At 45.6% G+C, this 25,301-nt stretch overlaps 1 protein-coding gene across 1 annotated transcript in view; it reads right to left on the bottom strand.

Annotated features, from left to right (window-relative positions):
* AdoR (Adenosine receptor) overlaps positions 1 to 17,953 on the bottom strand; it is an 82,444-nt gene extending 64,491 nt beyond the window's left edge. Inside the window, exon 1 of the mRNA XM_075888976.1 lies at positions 17,220 to 17,953. Coding sequence (XP_075745091.1) covers positions 17,220 to 17,813 — 594 coding nt within the window. The 5' untranslated portion in view covers positions 17,814 to 17,953. The remainder of the gene's footprint in view (positions 1 to 17,219) is intronic.
* Between the last annotated feature and the right edge of the window lie 7,348 nt (positions 17,954 to 25,301).

The following is a 25,301-nucleotide window of genomic DNA, read 5'->3' as shown; positions in this document are numbered from 1 at the left end:
CTTTTTTACCTTGAATCCCTTCACTCTTCTCTCCAGCCCATGCGGTGTAGCAAACCAGACGCACGTCCGGTTAACCTCCCTGTCTTTCATTCCTTCGCTTCCTCCTTCTCCAGATACATGGGATGTTATGTCGGTGGCCCTATCAGAGTATTATGTACTTCACTTTTAGGGATTGAAATTACGTAGTCCCTAGCAGACGGCATCAAAATCTATGACGCCATGGCGGCTGGCGGGAAAACTAGGAGGTGCCGACTCCACCCGTATTTCCTTTTTGCACGTTGTCGTGCTTACCAAGCAAGACATCGTGATAACAAGCAAGGCACCATGAATCGGTAGCTTGATACTATAAAAATTGTTTTGGGGGCGAGCCTCCCTATGCCGTGAATCGTGCGTCCACGATGTATGTAGTCGCCGTAGTAATAGATAGTCACCTCCATGGTCGGACTATAGGAGCGACACGCGTACACTCTTTTCAATAGTGGAGAAAACCCGCGCATGTTAATCATAAATAAAAAGATAGTTGTTTCTGATGAAAAAACTTACAGAGACGAGTATTTGCCTTTAACTTGATGCTTACTAAAAAAAAATGGCAGCATATCTATCCACGGAGTGAATGATGGAGAGTGGGGCGAAGCATCCGTCCGCCCATTCGTTCTTGCTTCCGTCCGTCCATGCATCCGTCTGTGTGATTGTCCGTGCGTGCGTCTGTTCGTGCGTCCGCACGTCCATCTGTGCGTCCGTCCATGCATCTGTCTGTGTCTTCGGTCGTCCATCTATTCAACACTCCAAGTACCACCATCTCGGATCTTTTTATCATATATTCCCCATAAAGAAGCACCGCCATCCAGCGGAAATTCCACGGACTAAACGAGATGTGGCACACGCACACTTTCTTACGGCTTGCGCTTCGTGTCTATTTCCCGCCTTTAACCACCTCGAGTTCATGGTATATACTAGTTCACTGCATTCATGGCACTGCGGCCTAACGCTCGCTAAACCTTTCTAAAACCAAGGAGGTTACGCCCAGCGAGTATAACGTAGCAACCCTTTCTTGTCAGTTAGTGCTCCATGTACATGCCGATGGCTGCTAATGGGGAATGAGAGACAGAAAAATTCGGCCTTTACTTTCTTACGGCTTGCGCTTCGTATCTACTTCCCACCTTTAACCACCTCGAGTGCATGGTATATACTAGTTCACTGTATTTATGGCACTGCGACTCAACGCTCGCTAAACCTTTCTAAAACCAAGGAAGTTACGCCCAGCGAATATAACGTAGCAACCCTTTCTTGTCAGATAGTGCTCAATGGACAATGAGAGACAGGAGAGTTCGGCTTTTGGTCAACGTGCACGCTGCGATTTTTTTATTTTCAACAACGCACAGGAGAAATCTCCCACCAGCACCATCTTGCAGGTCAAAACGTAACACTGGTTACACACTACGACTACAACTACGACTACTACGAGGGACGAATGGGTGCCGCTTTAAGGAGCTTCGCCCCTAAAAACTAGTATCAGAAGGAGGCACTTTGAGCACTATCTGGCCAGAAAGGGTTGCAACGTTAAACTTTCTGGGCGTGATCTCATTGGTTTTGGCAAGGTTTAGCGATAATTGGGCCGCAGTGCCATGAATACAGCTGTCTAGTATATAGCCATGAACTAGAGGCGGTGAAAGGTGGGAAGTAGACACGAAGCCCGGGCCGGAAGAAAGTGCGCGAGTGCCACCTCTCGTTTAGTCCTTGGAATGTCCGCTGGATGGCGGTACTTCTATATGCTGAATATATATGATGAAAAGATGCGAGATGGTGGTACTTGTACTGTTCACTAGATGGCCAGATGGACAGACAGACAGATGCACGGACGGATGGACGCACGCACGTATGGATGGACGCACGAACGGACGCACGCATGGACGCACGGAAGGACGCTTCTCCCCACTCCTCATCATGCACTCCGTGGATATGCTGTGATTATTTTCTCCTCTGTCTCCTTTGATTACGCAACACGTTTAGGGGGCGGGAGGGGGCATTAGAAGAAGTGTCTGAAAAGATATTTTTTATTAAATAGTTTTTTAAGACAGGCTGGTGCATGTGGCTCTGGCTACTTCTCTTACACCATAATTTGCGTCATGGAGCGTTTAACGACAAAGTAACGTAAAATTTATGAATGAAAAGAACAACAAAACTTTATTTTAAGAAAAGGCTTAGAAAGAGCCCAGGGCCCCACTGGCTTCTGCCGTTCGCCTAACGTGACTGAGAAGCACTCATTTCACTTCTGGATCTGAGCTGGCGAGTTGTGCCTCCCACGGCAGTAAAATAATTAGTCTTTTTTTTTTCCTAATACTTATTTTCTCTAATTTTTGACCAAACTCTCCTGTGATGTGGTATAAAGTCGGCAAACTAAGCGTCATTTTACAACGTATATTTTTGCTTAGCCGCCATTAAATTGAAAATACGCCCGTTAGGACCTTACGGAGGTCCGTATTATCTTCCCTTTGAAGAGATTTATGGGGAACGCTCTATTTCTGTCGCGCGTTCCACTGCTGAGCGGCAATGTCTTTTGGGGCCATTAAAGTGGAGTTCGATTTCGGGCGGCTGACGCTACGCTCGGTTTGCCCGACCTCCAGCTAAAGCGTCCGTTCTCTCATTCGCAGCGTATGCTGGGTGACAAATTAGCCGGTGCCTCTTTGTTATGCTCTATACGATGAGTTTAATTGTTTTTGTGGGAAAGCGGTCATTCATATGAAGTCTTCACGCTTCCTGGTAGTCTGAGAATGTGTGTGATCGCTGTTTTTGCTCTCTCATTGCCAGTGCTATGGCAAAAAACTACTCTGCCTTGAAAATGCCCACACGTCACAAACAATGATCACGCGTGATCGGTGTTCACACGCGTTCACATGTCAACAACAATGTTCATTCACAAGAAGCGTCCACGCTCTGCAGAGGAGTTTATCAAGGTGATCACACAACAGACAGACAGACAAAGAACTTTATTCAGGTCCTGAGGAACTGCGTTGTAACGGCCCCGTTTAGGGGAATCCGTAGCAGTCGCGGGCCGCTCCCACGTAGGGACCGGAAGACCGTGGCCCTCCGCCCTCTCGCAGGCCCTCTGGACAGCCCAAAGTTGAACCAAGAGGTCGCCGCTGTTAAGGGCTTCCTCCCAGTCCTCTTCTTTGTTGAACTCTGCGTCACGTAACGCAGGTCATTGCCAGAGCATATGAGGTAATGAGCAATACGCCTCTCCGCAGTCCGGACAATGCGGCTCGATGTTGGGCGAAAAATGACTGAACCTGCCTCGCGAAGGGAAAGACGCCGTTTGGAGCATCCTGTAGGCCGATGATTGCGGTCGCGTAAGTTTAGGATGAGGAAGTGGAAAAGCCCTCCGAGATAGATGATAATGAGTCATGATCTCGTGGAAAGTGAGTAGCGAGTCCCTGTATCTTCCGGCGTCCCTGCCTGCGAATCCACCGGGATCGCCGTGGTGAGCGATACCTCGCGCACGGTCATGGGCAAACTCATTGGCGTTGGGGACATCAGGATGTACGTTGGCCCCCATGTGGGCCGGGAACCATGTTATGGTGTGAAACCCGGCAGCCCCCTCACAGCCGAGGATGGCCGCTGCCTCACGCGAGATCGAGCCCGAGGCGAAAGCCCTAGCTGCGGAACGCGAATCTGTAAAGACATTAGGACGCGTTGGGTCCTTCATTGCTATGGCGATGGCGATTTGCTCAGCCACCATTGCCGAAACCTTTCTAACCGAGGCAGAGCATAGGAGTGTGCCACTATGATCGACCGACAGACACTCGGAACTTGCCCGCGCTTTGAACACAGCCACTGACAAGTTTGACCCATTTATTGACACCCCTATTGACAGATATTGACGCAACTATAGCTATTTACAGGGCAACAGACTGGGGTTGCACATATTTTAGTTGATATCAAGTGAAACAAATGGACTTGGTCTGGCCACGTAATGCCTCGAAAAGACACCTGGCGGACAGCAAGAGCATCTGGATGGTTACCGCGATGGACGAAAAACGCAGTCGGGGGAGGTAATTAGAGTGACAAAAATGAGGGGGATAAAATGGAATCGTATTGAACAGAATAGGTTAAAGCGGAGATTATGCACAGAGGCCTTCGTCCAGCAGTGGACTAAAAGAGGCCGAGGATGATTGATGATTGACAAGGTTTCGAGGACAGGCGATTGGCATCAGCGTAGCAGAAAAATAATTGGCATTACTTCAATTGCTTATCTGCTATGCTGACACATTTTCTTTATCCTCGGTGAGATGGTGTTGGCTATGCAAACTCTAAACGACCACTTCTACCCGCCGAGGTAGTTTATAGCAGGTAATGTGTCATGCTGCTAAGATCCTGGGCGGGTGTTCGGTACCGACGATGGAGTCTGCGTTTCCATGAGCTCGAAATGCAAAAAAAAAAAAAAAAACAACATTCAGATAGAGTATTCCCGGATTGAAATCGGACAATTTAAGGCAAATTAACGCACCGACATTCATGTCAACCATCCTCAGTGTGGGTCCTATGGACGTGGTTTTAATCGAAAGCTCACATCAGAGCCAACATTATAATAGAAACCAGATTCGTCGCAAAGTTGACGTGGTTATCTCGAGCAGCTGCGCATACCAGACGTTACACTGTACAAAATATAATATACAGCATTCGAATCCGCGAGTACTGCACATAGATTCATTTGCACGTTAAAGCTCAGATGGTCGGAATCAGTTTGGAGTCATCACCAACAATCGTGCTTCATTCTAATCGCGGTCGTGGCCCGTAAAACCTTACACTTTACCCGCCGCAGTGGTCTATAGTGGTCATTGTGCTCGACCTCAGACCCGAAGGTCGTCGGATCAAATCCCGGTCGCGGCGGCCAAAAGTCGATGGACGTGAAATGCTGGAGGCCCATGTACTCAGACTTAGGTGCGCGTTAAATAGGTACAGGACGTCGAAATTCCCAGAGCACTCCACGACGGCGTCTCTCATAATCATATTGTGGTTTAGGCACCCAACAAGTACTATTACAAACCGATAGATTTATTATTATCATTATTATTATTATTATTATTATTATTATTATTATTATTATTATTATTATTATTATTATTATTATTATTATTATTATTATTATTATTATTATTATGGCGCGGCAGTTCTTGGGTATGCTTCCCATGTGTATACGCATGTACGCGGAACACTATAGCCTTGTTAGGTGGTCCAAGGCAACGGAACTATAATAGGTCACCCTTAGGTGGCTTTCCAAAAAGAATTTAGCAAACAGATATCAATCTGTACGAACGCTTGTTCAAATAGCGAGGAACGCTCAGTGACGAGGAGATAATATGCGTGATAAACGCAGCGTGCCAAGGCGCCACTCGACACGTGACATTCCCCATCGATTGTCACCAACTCTATAGCGTGAAGTGCGCGCCCAACCAAGGTCTTGCCTTGCGTGGAGGAAGCGTCGATTTATATCGTAACCGGCCCGGCGTTGCCGCCCAGTAGCCGTGTAGCAAACTCTGATAAGGCTTGTTAATAAAAGCGCTGGCACCACTTCGCACGACTCGGCCCACAAAGCAGCAACGAAGTGGAGATGCCGACATTTGAATATCGCTGCCACTGCTGCATCCCCACAGAGGCGATGGCTGTTAGGCCGAGAGAGCGATGCGTTAGAGCGACGCGCGTCGCTCATTACGGGTGTTCCTACCACCAGTCCGGTGCTCAGTATGGTTCGCTACCGTCGAGTGCTCGGTCATGAAACAAGTACTTTTACGTAAAGTGGATTTGGCCCACCGCGGAAACGGCGAATATGGAACACTTTCTGTTTTTTTTTTTCTGGTGACTGCTGGAGTCGCGGGGCACGACACCTTAAAAAAGCTGGCAACTGGACCTTGCCGGCCGCAAGTTATCATTTCCCCCTCTCTTCTGTCGTGATATTTACAATAATAAATTCTAATAACATCACCCATACTTTCCCTAACATCATTTCCTGTTTTGTTCTAATTAATATTGCGTCTAATACAAGAAACAATCCCGTAAATTTACACCTTTTCCTTCATTTATGGCAAGGGTCTCGGTCAGACAGATTTCGTGCCTTCAGGTAGTATGCGAGAGTTTATTGGTCAGCTGCCAGCTCGTAATAGGATAGCGTGCCACGTCACGCCAACCGGCAAAAAAAAAAGCGCTCCACACTCATCCTAATGACTACAGGCGGCGCTGACTTACGCTCCCACGTTTAAATGAACATATATACCCTATAAAATGGACACAGGGATAATCACCCCCATAGCTCAGTGCAGTTCTTCAATGTAAACCTAGTCATTGTTTCTATTTGGTGTCCCTTTAACAAAGAGTGTTCAATGAAGAGCAGTGATAGAATACATCTGAGAGTCTTGCAAAAGATAGAAATGCGTTAGCCTGACGAAGGTTACGCCACCAGCTTTCCTGTTTTGATCGGTGTTCGCGAAGCGGAGCTGTATGACTTCTTAAAAGCGAAGCTCCTGTTAGTCTAACATTGTCCTGCGTCAGGCGTAACCGGATATTAGAAAGACAGACAAACACATAGAGAAACAGGCAGACAGGTGGACGAACGCAGGGACGGACGGGCTGACGGAAGGACGGATCGACTGATGCATGGACGGGCTGATGCATTGACGTACGGATGGACGCACAGAGACAGACAGACAGACGGACGGACAGACGGACGGACAGACAGACAGACGGACGGACAGACAGACGGACGGACGGACGGACGGACGGACGGACGGACGGACGGACGGACGGATAGATAGATAGATAGATAGATAGATAGATAGATAGATAGATAGATAGATAGATAGATAGATAGATAGATAGATAGATAGATAGATAGATAGATAGATAGATAGATAGATAGATAGATAGATAGATAGATAGATAGATAGATAGATAGATAGATAGATAGATAGATAGATAGATAGATAGATAGATAGATAGATAGATAGATAGATAGATAGATAGATAGATAGATGCTTCGCCCCACTCATCATCACTCACTCCATAGACATGCTGTGATTTTTTTTTTTCCATACTACTCTCGGCAACGCGTGAAGGATCAGCGGATGCGTTCGTTTCGACTGCTTGACGCGGCTATTTAGGGACTTTCCTGGAGCGACAATTTAGACGGTCGAGACAGTCCTTCACGTCTTTCCGGGAACACAAGGATAAAAAAAAATAAAACAAAGAAAAATGAACGAAAGGGAAGAGACACCTTGTTGAAACTAATTGCTGCCTGTCCGCGGTCTTAAGTTTGGCAGAGATTGCAGTTATGCCAAGGCCAGCCAACTTGCCTTCTTCGGTGCATTGGCTAACGCCTTTAGAGCGAAAAAATGCGTGAAACCGCCCCGAGCACTGGAGACTTGCTACGTACGTCAGATGGAGGAACTCTTAAATTAAAACTGGAGAGGGTATAAGAGGGATCTTTACTGACCAAATAAATAGGGCCTTTTGGCGCCTCCACTCCTGGGTCTGGCTTTGGTAGTTAGCTGCAGTTAGCAGTAGTTACATAGGACGGGAGTACTTACATATGAATACTTACATAGAATTCCAAGAGACGGCAAACCCGTGAGAAGGTGACAAAAATTAGGTTGGCAGATGAGATTTTGTCGGTATAACATGGCAGCAGAAAGCACATGACCAGGTTGAATCGCGGAACATGGGAGAGGCCTTTGCCCTGCTGTGAGCGTAGTGAGGCTGATGATGATGATGACAGAATGCTTGGGCCGGTTTCTGGTGTTAACAATTTTCTACCTACGACACACGGCTAGCTTTTCCGTAAAAAAAGAGAAATTCTAAGGGCACGTTCAGCAGTGCAGTAAACGGCGATAAAGACATCATAGGTGAACTATACCAAAGTTTTACAGGAGTGAATGTTTGTCATTTTACCATTGTTAGAATTAACAATCGGTGGCAGAATATTGAGATATCTGCATCCCTGCCATTATTCTCACTAATGAGATACCTTGTGTTGTGTTTAGAAGAAATTGTGAACACTTTCGAGCACTATATACTTCCAAACAACTTTTCTCGGCAATGAACAGGATCAGAGTTTCTGCGCATACGCGAAGTAGTCCGGTATGTCATGCGTTTCGTACCATTGTGGAAAGTGATGGCTATGCACAGTCAGCGTTTCGTCGAAGATGCCACTTGGCATTCGAGGTAGGCGCAAAAGGCGCGGCTTTTTCACGCATTGAAAAACGTGAAGTGACAACGAATAAATTAAAACAAGTACGAATATTTTACTGGTGTGAGCTGCGCCCTGTGTCAAAGAGTTACATGCAACAAAAAAAAATGATGGCTGCATTTTTCGCACCTCACGTAGAAAATCAGGACGCAATGGTGGGACTTACGTTCGTTGGCGGTGAAATATGCGTAATTTGGCCCTGTAGTCTTCACACAGCCTTTACTGCATTGCCCAGAAAAGTTGTCCGCGAGTACACACGCACGAAGAACTGTGAATAGGCGCTCATTAGTGTCTGCTTACGGACGGGTTCACTTATTCGCTCCCATCCCTCGTCCCCTCTCGTTTCTTATGCTACGTATCTTATAGTTTTAGGGGGCGAAGCTTGTTATAATGGCACTCGTTCGTCCCTCGTAGTCGTAGTAGTAGTGCGTAACCAGTCTTACATTTTGACCTCCAAGCGGCACTCGGCCGGTGGGAAATTTCTTCTGTGCGTTGTTCAACAATAAAAAATTCGCAGCGTGCGCGTTACTAAAAGCCGAATTCTCCTGTCTCTCATTCCCCAATAGCAGCCATTGACATGTACAATGAGCACTATCTGACAAGAAAGGGTTGCTACGTTATACTCGCTGGACGTAACCTCTTTGGTTTTAGAAAGGTTGAGCGAGCGTCGAGCCGCAGTGCCATGAATACAGTGAACTAGTATATACCATGAACTTGAGGTGGTTAAAGGTGGGAAGTAGACACGAAGCGCAAGCCGAAAGAAAGTGTGCGTGTGCCTCCTCTCGTTCAGTCCTTGAAATGTCCGCTGGATGGCGGTGCTTCTATATGAGGAATATATGATGAAAAGATGCGAGATGGTGGTACTTGGAGTGTTGAATAGGTGGGCGAACGGACACACAGACCGATGCATGCACGGACGCAGAGATGGCTGCACAGACAGATGGACGCATGGATGGACGCAGGAGCGGATGTATGGACGACCGCAGGGACGGACGCACAGATGGACGCGCGGACGCACGAACAGACGCACGCACGGACAGGCGGATGGACGCACGGGCAGCCACACAGACGCACGCATGGACGGGCGGAAACAAAAACGAATGGACGGACGGATGCTTCGCCCCACTCTCCATCATTCACTCCGTTGATTTGCTGCCATTTTGTTTTTTCGCTTGCCACTCTGCTTTTATGTCCCATGGTATCACTTTTGCAGGGCTCCGGAAACGTAAAGATAAACTCCATGTTTTTTTGTTTTCTGTCGGCGTTTTCTTGCTCTATATATTTGCATCTGTCTGTCATGGTAAATGCAGCGAACAGAATGGGAAACCGTGCAACTTCTACACGTAGAGACATACCTTAGGACAGTTACGAAACGTGCTGGCAATACACGCATTGCAAAGCAACAGGTAATGCACAGTCGCACTCAGTATTAGACGCAACATGTCCGTACTGACCATCGTGTTGTCCGTACTGACCATCTTGTTGTCCGTAATTGTTCCAGGCTTTTTAACTGTTTATTTTCATGACTTAATACTGTGCTGTTAACATATCAGCAAAACGCTCCGCTTGTTCCGAATTTCAGAGGGAATCTTGCCTACGGACCTGCACCCACATGATGTGCGATGGATCTAAATCAGTTTAACGTTTGCCGGAGTCAGAATTCTGGCTTGGGTCACCTTCATAGGCGTATCAGCTGGAGGGGGGGGGGGGGGGTGCAAGGGGGGTTCGGGCTCCCTACATTGAGAAAAGTTGGGGGGGCTGAACGGTGCGGAAACCAAAAAGTAAGGCGAAGTTTTCCGTCACAACAGTAATAAATGAATTAAGTTCTTACGGGAGAATGAAATTGTTACCAGCCAATGTTACAACAAAGTGAAGTTTTGCAAAATTTCTGCTGTGATGATTTTTTTGTAGGTTATTTGCGGTGCGGGCCGCCTATGCGATGTTTTCGCGTCTTGTGCTGCAGTATTGCAAAGCAGGCAAGCACTGGACAGGGGTTCTATCATATTACATTAGCTATTTATGCTTTTATTCTGCTGTGACTTGTTCATGCAGTTACGAATCGGAACGGAGCATACTTCTTATGGACCAGTCAAAATCGTTTGCTTCTTTCGGAAAAATATATTTTCTACCAGAAGGGTATATGATCGTCGCTGCTCTGTCGAAGCTGTTGCGAGCCGATTACGGCGACAAATCGTTTTTAATTATTAAGTTTTTCCGCACTGAAACGCCAAAAATTGTTTCCGCTTTAGTCTCTGATAAACCTGATCAGTCTTGCCTATGCTAACTTGGAAGTGGAAGCTATAGCGGCAGTAAAACGCGAAAATAAAACGTGCCTTTACAGAGGCACGTTTTACTGTACGCTGAATATTTACTGTACACTGAATATTTACTGTACACTGATAAATGAGGGTTCGTCGAATGTATGTTTTTGGTGTTTGGCTGCTATAGCCACGTTTAACGTGCATGTATCATCGTCGACGCTTGGTACATCTCCATTCCGACGACTAACATCCGTGATAAATTATATTAGACGCAAAAATTGGGCTAAGGGCGTCATTCCTCGGCCTCGGCCTTTTAAAGTGTGACTGGACTTCGCGGTTTCTAAGAAAGTGTGTCGCCTCACCTCTGTGTATGCAGATTTATATCAAAGAGCGAGCGCTTCACTGTTCTCTCTCTCTCTCTCTCTCTCTCTCTCTCGTTATGTATATATATATATATATATATATATATATATATATATATATATATATATATATATATATATATATATATATATATATATATATATATATATATATATATAAAGTGGGTGAAAACATAACTTGCCGTGGGCAGGATGCTGCCTACGGCAAGTGATCTTTTCACCCACTTTTCATTTTTCTCATTTACATTACTATTGGCCTAATAACTTCCTCTATACCTTCCTTGGCGTTATTGTCTGTTAGATCTCATTATTATTGTGTAAAACACGAAGAACGAGCCCTTAAGTATACACTCGTTTCCCTTATATATATATATATATACCGGCTCATGAAGTTGGTACGCCACTGGTCACCTTCAACAACGACCACGATGTTGCAACTCTGTGCGTGTCTGTGCATTTAAAACTAATCAAAGTTTGTTCGTTTATGAGGTTCGGCGTCCCAAAGAGAATCGGGCAACGAGAAACACCGTACGTGGAAGGATCCGGATAATTTCGGCCATTTGGGGTTTTTAACGTTAACTGGCATCACACCCTACACGGGCGCCTAGTATTTCACCTTCGGCCCCGCCGCGGTGGTCTAGTGGCTAAGGTACTCGGCTACTGACCCGCAGGTTGTGGGATCGAATCCCGGCTGTGGCGGCTGCATTTCCGATGGAGGCGGAAATGTTGTAGGCCCGTGTACTCAGATTTGGGCGCACGTTAAAGAACCCCGGGTGGTGGAAATTTCCGGAGCCCTCCACTACGGCGTCTCTCATAATCATGTGGTGGCTTTGGGACGTTACACCCCACATATCAATCAGTATTTCGCCTTCATCGAAATACGATGGCGGTGGTCGGAATCAAACCATCGTCTTTCACGCAGCAGCTCAGTGCCGTAACGACGGGGCCACTGAGATGGCCATAAAAGTGAAGTGGCGCTGCAACTACGGCACCGACCTTTGTGTCGGTGGCGTAGTTGCAGCGAGGTTTAAAGCGACGCGTCACTTCCTGTCACTGAATTTTTCCGTACGAATGTTTCTTCTCTACGCGTCACTTCCTGTCACTGAAATTGTCCGTACGAATGTTTCTTCTCTACGCGTCACTTCCTGTCACTGAATTTGTCTGTACGAATGTTTCTTCTCTACGCGTCACTTCCTGTCACTGAATTTGTCTGTACGAAGTTTTCTTGTATACGAGTCACTTCCTGTCACTGAATTTGTCCGTACGAATGTTTCTTCTCTACGCGTCACTTCCTGTCACTGAAATGGTCCGTACGAATGTTTCTTCTCTACGCGTCACTTCTTGTCACTGAATTTGTCCGTACGAATGTTTCTTCTCTACGCGTCACTTCCTGTCACTGAATTTGTCTGTACGAAGTTTTCTTGTATACGAGTCACTTCCTGTCACTGAATTTGTCTGTACGAAGTTTTCTTGTATACGAGTCACTTCCTGTCACTGAATTTGTCCGTACGAATGTTTCTTCTCTACGCGTCACTTCCTGTCACTGAAATTGTCCGTACGAATGTTTCTTCTCTACGCGTCACTTCCTGTCACTGAAATTGTCCGTACGAATGTTTCTTCTCTACGCGTCACTTCTTGTCACTGAATTTGTCCGTACGAATGTTTCTTCTCTACGCGTCACTTCCTGTCACTGAATTTGTCTGTACGAATGTTTCTTCTCTACGCGTCACTTCCTGTCACTGAATTTGTCTGTACGAAGTTTTCTTGTATACGAGTCACTTCCTGTCACTGAATTTGTCCGTACGAATGTTTCTTCTCTACGCGTCACTTCCTGTCACTGAAATGGTCCGTACGAATGTTTCTTCTCTACGCGTCACTTCTTGTCACTGAATTTGTCCGTACGAATGTTTCTTCTCTACGCGTCACTTCCTGTCACTGAATTTGTCTGTACGAAGTTTTCTTGTATACGAGTCACTTCCTGTCACTGAATTTGTCTGTACGAAGTTTTCTTGTATACGAGTCACTTCCTGTCACTGAATTTGTCCGTACGAATGTTTCTTCTCTACGCGTCACTTCCTGTCACTGAAATTGTCCGTACGAATGTTTCTTCTCTACGCGTCACTTCCTGTCACTGAAATTGTCCGTACGAATGTTTCTTCTCTACGCGTCACTTCTTGTCACTGAATTTGTCCGTACGAATGTTTCTTCTCTACGCGTCACTTCCTGTCACTGAATTTGTCTGTACGAATGTTTCTTCTCTACGCGTCACTTCCTGTCACTGAATTTGTCTGTACGAAGTTTTCTTGTATACGAGTCACTTCCTGTCACTGAATTTGTCCGTACGAATGTTTCTTCTCTACGCGTCACTTCCTGTCACTGAAATGGTCCGTACGAATGTTTCTTCTCTACGCGTCACTTCTTGTCACTGAATTTGTCCGTACGAATGTTTCTTCTCTACGCGTCACTTCCTGTCACTGAATTTGTCTGTACGAAGTTTTCTTGTATACGAGTCACTTCCTGTCACTGAATTTGTCTGTACGAAGTTTTCTTGTATACGAGTCACTTCCTGTCACTGAATTTGTCCGTACGAATGTTTCTTCTCTACGCGTCACTTCCTGTCACTGAAATTGTCCGTACGAATGTTTCTTCTCTACGCGTCACTTCCTGTCACTGAAATTGTCCGTACGAATGTTTCTTCTCTACGCGTCACTTCTTGTCACTGAATTTGTCCGTACGAATGTTTCTTCTCTACGCGTCACTTCCTGTCACTGAATTTGTCTGTACGAAGTTTTCTTGTATACGAGTCACTTCCTGTCACTGAATTTGTCTGTACGAAGTTTTCTTGTATACGAGTCACTTCCTGTCACTGAATTTGTCCGTACGAATGTTTCTTCTCTACGCGTCACTTCCTGTCACTGAAATTGTCCGTACGAATGTTTCTTCTCTACGCGTCACTTCCTGTCACTGAAATTGTCCGTACGAATGTTTCTTCTCTACGCGTCACTTCTTGTCACTGAATTTGTCCGTACGAATGTTTCTTCTCTACGCGTCACTTCCTGTCACTGAATTTGTCTGTACGAAGTTTTCTTGTATACGAGTCACTTCCTGTCACTGAATTTGTCTGTACGAAGTTTTCTTGTATACGAGTCACTTCCTGTCACTGAATTTGTCCGTACGAATGTTTCTTCTCTACGCGTCACTTCCTGTCACTGAAATTGTCCGTACGAATGTTTCTTCTCTACGCGTCACTTCCTGTCACTGAAATTGTCCGTACGAATGTTTCTTCTCTACGCGTCACTTCTTGTCACTGAATTTGTCCGTACGAATGTTTCTTCTCTACGCGTCACTTCCTGTCACTGAATTTGTCTGTACGAATGTTTCTTCTCTACGCGTCACTTCCTGTCACTGAATTTGTCTGTACGAAGTTTTCTTGTATACGAGTCACTTCCTGTCACTGAATTTGTCCGTACGAATGTTTCTTCTCTACGCGTCACTTCCTGTCACTGAATTTGTCCGTACGAATGTTTCTTCTCTACGCGTCACTTCTTGTCACTGAATTTGTCCGTACGAATGTTTCTTCTCTACGCGTCACTTCCTGTCACTGAAATTGTCCGTACGAATGTTTCTTCTCTACGCGTCACTTCTTGTCACTGAATTTGTCCGTACGAATGTTTCTTCTCTACGCGTCACTTCCTGTCACTGAATTTGTCTGTACGAAGTTTTCTTGTATACGAGTCACTTCCTGTCACTGAATTTGTCCGTACGAATGTTTCTTCTCTACGCGTCACTTCCTGTCACTGAATTTATCCGCACGAATGTTTCTTCTCTTGACAAAAGAAAAACAGTAAACACTGGAGTACGGAAGTGTTGTGAACCAAAAAAAAAATGAGAGAGGGGAAGAGCGCTACAGCTAGTCGTCCACATTTATTAGTGGTAGAGCGTGTCCTTTCAGATGAAAAAGCGTTTGCGCAAACTGGCATGTTACTTCGAGATTAATGCTTGTGCTCTACGCTCCGAAAACAAAAAAACATGAACAAGAAACGGTGAAGATCGGTGTCGAGTGGCAGTTATTTTCCTTATGACCAAATAATTTTGTTATCTTCACAGAGCATCAAGACTTTTGTTTCTATGTTACGTAATTCGGTTTTATTTACACGGCGGAAAACTAGAAAAATAACAAAAACCAGCGCGGTACACAAACACACAGTTTCGGAGGCGGTCACACGCTGTGATGAAAAAACAATGACGCCTATTGATTTACTGCTCGCCTGTTAAGTTCTGTATATATTGTATGTTCGGGAAGTATTTTGGTACTGGGTGCCAAGGTTAGCCGCGCTGACGTTCGCTCGGCCACAAAAGTTTACGGTACGTGACACCTGAGAAAACACTCGATTCCCATGTGTCTTGAGCACGTGCCCTCTAATCAAAGCATAGAGCTGCACCCATATATATATAAAGCTTTAAGCATACGGTTGTTATGTCAACTCACACAATCATTTTTCAAATTAGAGAAGTATTGCATTGACAGAGTAGATATTCACGTTTGCCGTCCAGCTTGAGTTCAGTAATGTGTTGTCGCCTGGTGAAGAATGCCAATAATAATAATATAAATGATAATAATAATAATAATAATAATAATAATAATAATAATAATAATAATAATAATAATAATAATAATAATAATAATAATAATAATAATAATAATCTTTTCATCGTTGTGACATCGTGACATGTAAATTCACTTTTAGTAAATGTTTGCCACGTGTCATATTGCACTAGAATATTTTCTGATTGCATGCTGTAATTATTATATGATGTTTTATTTTCCAGATTGTTTAAAGCGTCACTATCACAGAAACTTTGGTAACCGCATTGAACTTTGCGTGTGAATCCCCCTGCAGTATCGCCACTATGGCGTTGAAGCGGAACATTGTAAATAACAATAATAATAATAATAATAATAATAATAATAATAATAATAATAATAATAATAATAATAATAATAATAATAATAATAATCACGTCAATCTGATTAGGCAAAGCTCTCAATGATTTCCGCGAAGAAAGCTGTTATGTTTTGGCAACTATTTAGAAGCACAAAGCAAAAGACAAAGCTTTGTGCGCCTCTAGTGACATTTTCCTCACTTGACGTAAATTTGAAGCCATGGAACAATGCAGATCCTTTCGATAAAAATGAAACACCTGCCTCTCAAGTGCACTCAAAACTGAAGCCAACTCTACCTTCAACTTCAGTTTTATTACAGACATAACTTCCTGTGCAAATGCAAAGGAAGTTATGCCAAAATATTTCCCACAGTTGGCCACAGCATAAACATCTGTTATTAGTTATATAATCCTATTATGTAAGCAAAGGCTTAATAAGAACTGAATAAAATTGGTATGTTAATTATACAATGTTTAAGCACAACGCATCGACGCAGTGAATGAATACACGCACACATGCGCACATACACGCACATATATTAAACAGTGCAATAATGCAACGTTTGCGTATTCGGAGAAGTCAAAAATCTCGATTTCCACGGAAATTCATTGATCATTGCACTGCGATAAGTCTGTGTTGTGAAATTTCGGTAAAATGTATTTTATTTTTGCATGTTTTCTTTTTGCCAAGTAATAAAAGGTTTTTCTTCTCTCATGGCTTAAGCGGCTTGATGGCATTAGAAAACAGATCCTGAGCGAACTAAATTCATAGTATCGAAGTTGGGAAGTCGTCCTAGGAATCATTTCGATATCTAAGAAAATATCATGACCCCTCCCCCCCCCCCCCAAACAAAATAATTCTTACTATGGCAACCTGCGAATGACTGTGGCAAATTTGCTGTAAGCACCCCATAATTGAAAAAAATGCGAATAAAATGCCTACATACTATACAGACGTTATTAGTAAGCCGACGTTAGACAAGTAAAAAAGAAAATTGAAAAGAAAATTCTTGCGGTTATCCTTGCTACAAGACTTTTACTAATAGGAAGAAATCTGAAGAGGGTGGGGGCAGATTACATAGATTTTCCGGAGAGAAGACGTATTAATAAATCACTAACATTGTATCAACCAATCTGCACCTTGTTTGTGGGTAGAAACATGTTCCATCTCGTAACACTTTTGTCACCACACAACAGGTCACACCCCATCGTTGCACTAACAAACACACCAAACAAATATAAACACTCGTAACACAACAGCTCTGACATGAGCCGTAACGTTGTTTACACCCGCTTGCGCAAACACGAAAGCAGGTCGGCCATATCTACGCTATCATATCCGGCGAGGCACGATATAAAAACACAGTTTGCGTGCATACTCTCTTGTGTACATACCTGCTTGCGGACGACGCTGTAGATGCGGATGTAGAAGAAAGCGATGAGCAGCGCCGGGTACACGATGGTGGCAAAGTAGAGAAACACGAGGAAGCTGTACTTCATCACGGGCAGGAACAGGCAGTCACCGGTCGAGGCGGCCTCGGAGTCGTGCCATCCCAGCAGGGGCAGGAATCCCAGCACGAACCCGCTGAGCCAGCAGGCTATGACGACGCTCAGAACGACACTCTCGGACGCGAGCCTCTGATAGGCCAGCGGATACAGTATGGCCCAGTAACGGTCCACGGACACGGCCACGAGATGTAGGATGGAGACGGTACAGAGCACCACGATGAAGGACAGCATCGCGACGCAGGCGAGCGGAGAATCGTGCGGTATGCCTGCCCGGGTGAGCACCGCGAACGGTATGGCCAGTACGCCCACTAGGAGGTCGGCGACTGCCAGGCTTAGGATGTAGTAGTTGGTCAGCCGGCGTCGCAGACGACGCTCGCGCGCGAAGCAGACGAGAACGGCAAGGTTCCCGATGGTGGCCAGGAAGGCGACGGAAGCCTCGACACTGGTGTAAACAACGGGTGGCGCTTGCCAGAAAGTCATGGTTGGCGGTTAGTGGAGGGCGTAGGATGTGGGCACGCCACTTTGGCGACGAGGTCTGCGAGACTTACTTTTGATCCGCGGCTCCAAGCGCGCGCGCGCGCCGACTCACGTCACCCCATTGACGCGTCTCAGCTGCTACGACGTCGCGAGGGGAAGAGCCAGCGGGCGCATCGCGAGCAGACGACAGTCGGCGGCTGCTGAACGGCGGCCGCGCAGATGCGCCTCGGCAGGCCCGCTAGCGATGCGAGCGCCCTCCGCGAAATCAGAGCGGCGCGCTCGGCTTTCGCTTCTTCCCACATTTCGCAACTTCGTGGAGGTAGCTTTCGTTCGCCCCGGGTCGGATCTGACAAACGCGGCCGAAAGCTTTCTACCAGTCCAATCTCTGCAGTCGAATACGGCATACATATTACACGAACGCTGTATAAAGGGAAGACGGCGATCCTTACGGCATAGGCCTTCAACGTGACATTCGTTTCGTCCATTTCGCAACAGGAGGGAAACGTGCGGATGGTAACACAATGCTGGCAGCGCATAACGCCCGAGCGCGCTGGACGTGCGCTCCTGTGTGAATTTCCAACAACGCCGCTGTTGCACATTCCGCTTCGTAATTCATTTTCTCATCAGCGAGAATATATTGAACACGTGCTGGCTGGTTGTTTGTCCTGTCACATCGTTATACAAACATAAAATACAAGAATCAATATTTTGCAGCTCCTCTCACACGTAATCAGTTAATGAAAAACCGACATTTGCGAGATGTGTCGAGGTTAAACTGAGTTTGTAGTGTAGCCTTCTTTATTTCTTTCGTTGTCCGCATTGGGTGCTAAGGAAAGGTTATGTACGCGCACTAGAAAAAAGCATGCGAATGCACTGTTTCGTGTTTTTACCATGTCATCGACCGTAGCACGCGCGACTTACCTCAGTGTACACAATATTCCAGGGTGTGCGCTTCTCCTATCCTATTAGAGGTAACATCATGCCGTAGACTGCTTGCGCGAGGAGTCAATATACTTTGCAAACACCGGCAAAAGTGGATTTTCCTGCATACGGGCATGCATTTTCTTTCAGCCATACAAGCACCGTTCTGTGACACTTTATATTGTTTGCTTTTACTGGATGTTGTCGGAGATTGCATCGGACCGAATTTCCTGAGTAACCTTGAGGGGTAGAACGAGTGTCGGACTTGTTCTAAGGCCTAGAAGAATATTTGACAGTCTATTGCGAGTTGCGTGCAGTGCTGTGAGAAGGCTGCTTTTCTCCAGATATGCCTGTCGAAATTATCAAATTCAAAATTTTAATTTCGGCCGATCGGCTTGAGAGGTGGGCTGTGCTAGGTGAGTCACTTTAATTTTTAATTTTTTTTATTCATTTTCTTTTCTTTCGTGTTTATTGGCTAGTTTAGTTATTATTGCTTATTAGAATCGGAAAGCAATAAAACGAGTTATAAAAATAAAAGACAAAGCAAAATTACCCAATCATGTGCAACACTGGCGTGCGATGTTTCCACTGCCCAAAAAAGAAGCCGAAAGAAAAATGAGTCGACATCGTTTCAATGACTACGCCAGAGAAAAATTGGCTTGTTTTGTTCGCTTGCTTTCTTCGTCTTCTTCTCCTTCCTTATATCTGTCTTACGTCACCGGGGTGGCATGATCATAATGAAATTTTTGGCACGTCTTGCACAGGCAAATGCGTCGACTGCCAGAACATCGTTCAACAGCTGTCACCAATGCAAGAGTGCGTAGTGTGATGTCTTTCCCACGTAATAACTCACTTTTTGTTATTTTTATCGTGACGAAATATGGAAGGAGGAAGGACAGCGAGGTTAGCGGTAAACCCTGAACCGTGCTAGCATACGTTATACGAGGTCGGGAGAACGTTCATCTCATGGCAGTACGCAAGGACAGGCTAAGTGAATGCAGGTTTCACAGCCCACGTTCTTATGTTTAAAGAAGCAGTCATGATTCCGTGTAACAGAAAAGACGAGTTCAATAGGAAGCTCTTTCGCTCCATGCAACGAAACGGCTTTTTCCAATTTCTCTTCTATTTCATCTCTCTGGAAACTAGAGAGCTACGTGCTTTTACGGCTACAAGGGCCGTAGGTTGTTTTCTCCTCTATCCAAGAGTTCTTATATTCTCGCGCGTAGCAGTTATACATGCCTCGAGCTTCTGCAGCGCGTGGTATAATACGCACTTTGAGTCCTCGATTGTACTTGCAAATGCTTTGGTGCACTCCATGCTGATTGGGGAAAGGGGGTGTGCGGAAAATACCCGTTCGCGAGGAGAATTTACTTTAAGGTGGCGTTGGGGGACGAGAAGGGCGGTGAGACATTGTGGGGGGAGGGAGGGAGGGAAAGGGGCTGTAGTCGTCGGCTCGTGACTCGAGTGGGGCGACGCACTCGACTTCTTACGTTTGTCCCGACCTCGCAATAAATCTGCCCAAGTACACGCACGTGGTCACACCGGCTGCACGACGAGCGTTGTCATTTAGTCCGAAAAATTGCCACTCCGACAAGCGAAAAAAAAAATTGTCACGTGTCTCTTTACAGTTACCTAAGAAGTCTCCAACAATCTGTCTTCGAACAGATGATTGTCCAATTTTCTATATCATGTATCATCTTTTTTTTTCTTTTTCAATAAATGAACAATTTGAGCGTGTATGTTTCGATTGTCAAAGTGAAGTCTGACAGGAGAACGCCCAGTGCGCGATGCGCACGTGACTGTTACGTAAGCACGCACGTGCACACTCGCATGCGATCGTGCGAGTGCGCATGCGAGTCATGCAACGTGAGCCCTCGCACATGGTCGTGGCTGGGTGTGACCGGTAGTTATCAGAGATTAAAGCATGCGGTGACAATGCGAAGAGAGAAATAGAAGTACGTGATGAACGTTTACTATTAGATATAAATAATAATAATTGTAAGCGTTTCACGTCCTAAAACAGCAGCACAATTATGAAGGACACTGTAGTGGAGAGCTGCGGAAACTTAGAACGCTTAGGGTCGTTTACCATGCACCTAAATTTGAGTACATGGGCCCCTAGCACGTTGCAAACAACGCAATGCTGCTGTCACTGCCGGGTGCGCGACCTCTGGATTAGTAGTTGCGCATCTTAACCACCATAGTGGGAGTCGTATGACAGAAACATGCCCCCGATTTCGCCTCTTTTTTTAAGGAGTGTATATGTCACTCCTTAAAAAATCACTGGCAGTACCCCGCAGGTCCTTTGCCAATAACCCAGTCTAGGTTAGGTTAGGTTAGGATGTTGTAGCTAACCGGCGAATCTAGCCTTTAGTAATTTGCAGCCCATTGCCCCGCCCCATTCTCTCTTTGCTAATTGTATCTAATGTACTTTGTTTGTTTGTTTTTTAACTAAGCACGAGCAGGCTGTTAAAAAAAAATCGTGCGTAGCGCGACGTAAGCCTTCATAAGCCTGCAGGCTAGCTGCACAGTGCCCATGCGCACACCTTGCGCTATCTGCTTCCTCTAGTTCTAAAGCCAGTCTTCGCTCCACTTCTAGCTAAGACGTTTAACGCATGAAACCACTGTTTTTTGGGGGGCATCAAATGAACCAACACATATGGCGTACGCCTAGGAGAGAAATATTTTAATGAAAAGCTGGGGACGAACTAACTGGATTTCCTCGGCTTGTTATATAAGTAATAATAAATATATGAGAGGTATTACCTAAAAAACAAAAAAAAACGGATCCACAATTTTCGTCCAGCTGACGTTCTTTAACGTGCACTTGAACCGCACAGTACACGCCCCTTCAGCATTTCTCCTTCATCGAGAGAGAGAGAGAACACAAGGAGAAAGGCAGGGAGGTTAACCAGCGCTGAGCCCCGGTAGGGTACCGTGGACTGGGCAGGGGAGAGGGGGATGGAAAGTTATAGAGTAGGAGGATGACCGCTGAAGCGAGGACCGAACCAGTGACCTTGGAGAGAGCAGCCGAGCACCTTTACGCACTATCCCACCAATGCCAACAGTTCCGTGGTTGTATACGTGTAAATATTTATGAAAGGGAACACGCAAGCGCGCGGCCTGCACTCTGTTGCAGCTGCCTTTGGCACCATCAACCGACAGATAAAAAAGGTGCGTGAAAAAAAGTGGATGAACGTGTATTACTGCTAAATTTTAGTAATAATATTAATCGTTGGTGTTTTACGTCCTGAAACCACGAAATGATTATGAAAGACGCCGTAGTTAAAGGCTCCAGAGATATCAACCAGCTTCGGTTCCTTGAAGGTCGCCTAAATGGCATTACGCCCCCATCTAAATGCGATCGCCACGACCGGCATTCGATCCCAGGACTTTCGGCTCGCCACTCGGACACCATGTCCACTAGATCACTGCTCAATCAGCCTGCTACTTTTAATATTATCTGCCGCCACGTTTCCACAACATGGCGGACCACACCACTTTACTTCCTGAAGATGTACGAATGACGCGGTGGAACAAGACTTTACCCACTCATTACCACATTCAGTCTAGCTCATTCAGATGGTGATAATCAACATTGTAGGCATGATGCTGCAAAACTTCGTTGCAGAAGAACAGCATTTCATTTCCTAAATAACCACGACATAGACCACACCACTCTCAAACTTATACGCATATTGTCGGTTACTTTTATTTTTAGCGGTTGGTCAGTTTTTACCCGGTTTTGAAGATGCGAAGCCGCTCTTTGACTGATGGGTGTAACGCCGTAAGTGCGTGCGTGCGTGCGTACGAACACGTCGAAACGCGTTCTCTTTGCCGCAGTTGTTGGAGCGGTCTCATGTAGGTCACGCCGCAGCAGCGCGTTGACGGGAATCTTCAGTCGCACGCTTCTCTCGCAGGTGTGCACTGACGTCACTATCTCCCCGACCCGCAGCACGCTCGCCGCAGCGCCCGCAGCTGCCCGCTCCTCACCTGCTCGCAACACACTTCTCTCTTGTCTTAACCCTCTCCACCATCACAACGCTCGACCGCAAGTCGAATGTCAACACTTTTCTGGCTGGTTTATCTGCGTTAAAACTTATTCGAAACCCAAACTGCCTCCCATGTCTCAGCGTTTCAAAGAAACGTTTACTCAAGTAAACGCTACACCGAGTTTCACTTTAAGCCGCTTTTACAGCAACCAGGTCTATGTCTGTTTCAACCGGGTCAACGCCGTGTGCACCGCTGCTGCCTCGCATCCCATCAGCGTTCTCTTCGGGACGGTGGTCCGTAATTTTATTGCGAGAGCAATTGTATGGACACTCGGCAGATTTTTGCCGTCGCCGTTGTGTCCTGGATATGAATAGATAGATAGATAGATAGATAGATAGATAGATAAATAGATAGATAGATAGATAGATAGATAGATAGATAGATAGATAGATAGATAAATAGATAGATAGATAGATAGATAGATAGATAGATAGATAGATAGATAGATAGATAGATAGATAGATAGATAGATAGATAGATAGATAGATAGATAGATAGATAGATAGATAGATAGATAGATAGATAGATAGATAGATAGATAGATAGATAGATAGATAGATAGATAGATAGATAGATAGATAACAAAAAAAATCTCGGGACACCTTGCTGGGGACTCAAACCAGCGCGCTGCGTTTTTCAAGTAAGCGAGTACATGCACCATTAACCACTGCCTTACTGGCAATGGACGTAAAAATATTCTTTTTATTCAAGAATGTTTTTTTAGGTTCATTGACAGTAATTTAAAAAATTATATGAACCGCTGGCTTCGTGGCAAACTTCCTCGTGTCGGTGCATGAGAGCCATCAAGCAAGCAAGCAAGCTTCTCCCACCGTCCAGCTGCTTCCGGCATCGACGCCCACACTCCATTGTCTGGGACAATCTCACGTCAACGCTTTGATGAAAAGAATTGGAACTATACTTTTTGCTACCGTCACCGGTATACTCGACGTCTACTGACACCAAAAAGGAAACGCCGGACAAACGCCGGTGAAAACGTTGTATGTAGTTCGGCCTTTGTGATGCCACCGCATGTTGCGCGGAACACCTGCGGAACTGGTGTGACGGAATGCTAACTCTGCAAGAAGTTCGGTCAGCAAGGTGTGTGACTACGCGCGTGTCGTGTTTGGGCTTTCATCGTTGTAAACGCTCGTGCGAGACAAGCACGAACGTGCTCGCACAACGTCACGAAAGGCGACAAATAGAACATCAAGAGATGAGAACAAAGTGACGCTAAGTGAGCCAGAACAACTTATAGACGGCCTTATAACAGGTCTTCTTTACCTCCGACTACCAAAGCATGTTTACTTATTATTAAGACCAAAGGTAAAACAAAAGCATGCCTCGGAAAAATGATCGTACTATTTCTTAGTGTGAACGCATTCATTGCAAGAAGTCTCGTTAGCCTCCACAGCATTGCACCTGATGTATGAAATGGAGTATAGTCGCGCTGTCGCAAGGCGGGCTTGCACACATGCCTAGACACAGGAAATGCGTGCCGGTGAGCGTGGGAGAAACGCTGCTGCTCAATGCACATCCAACCTTGTTCACTACATTTCGTATAGTTCTTAAATATCCCAGCCTAACCTATTATAGCAGTCCGACATGTTGCTATCACATTCATTGCTTAGGGTTTCTTCCAAAACTGTAACGTTTTTCCATTATACGTTTTTTTTGTTTTTTTCTTCTTCCCCTCAGCAAAGTTTAGCTAATGTGCTGGCTTCCTCTTATGCACAAATGTTATGCAACGAAGCAATAACTACAAAAACATTTTTCGCGGAGTGTTTCAAGACCTAGGTGGCAGTGTAGACGACGCATACAAAAATATAAGAAGTTCGAAAAGAAGATCACGTTATAATAGAAGAAAATTCTTGAAGCGCTTACTTGCTTTTGCGCCAAGTGCACTATTCGTCCGCTTGATCTCCTCTGGAATGATCAACAATATGCATTCGCAGCGCCGTTCACACAGTCGCAGTTGACGCAAGGGAACCCGCATACATTTCAGAGCGTGCACGTAGTTTGCTGCCCGTGGCTCGGTGGTCAGGGCAGGCCGCTTCTGATAGAGTGTGTCAGGAGGTACACGAGTTCGAATCCGCAGCAGGCAAAGTTATGTGACAAGTGCCCAGTTTGACATACTTACTCTGACACGACAACGCTAAATCGGCTTCCCGCATGCGCCATCAGACGTCGCTATCGAAACACACTCTCTCACACTCTCTCACACTCTCTCACACGCTTTCTCACACTCACACACACTCTCACACTCACTCACACACTCTCTCACACACACTCACTCACCCTCTCTCACACTCTTTCACACACTCTCTCACACGCTCTCTCACACTCACACACGTTCTCTCACACTCACACACACTCTCTCACACACCTCTCTCACACTCACTCACACACTCTATCACGCACACTCACTCACCCTCTCACACACTCACTCACTCACCCTCTCGCACACTCACTCACACACTCTTTCGCACACACTCACTCACCCTCTCTCACACTCTCTCA

Source organism: Rhipicephalus microplus, chromosome 3 (assembly GCF_043290135.1).
Source record: "Rhipicephalus microplus isolate Deutch F79 chromosome 3, USDA_Rmic, whole genome shotgun sequence".
Taxonomy (NCBI): domain Eukaryota; kingdom Metazoa; phylum Arthropoda; class Arachnida; order Ixodida; family Ixodidae; genus Rhipicephalus; species Rhipicephalus microplus.
This window is presented reverse-complemented; position numbering and strand designations above follow the sequence as displayed.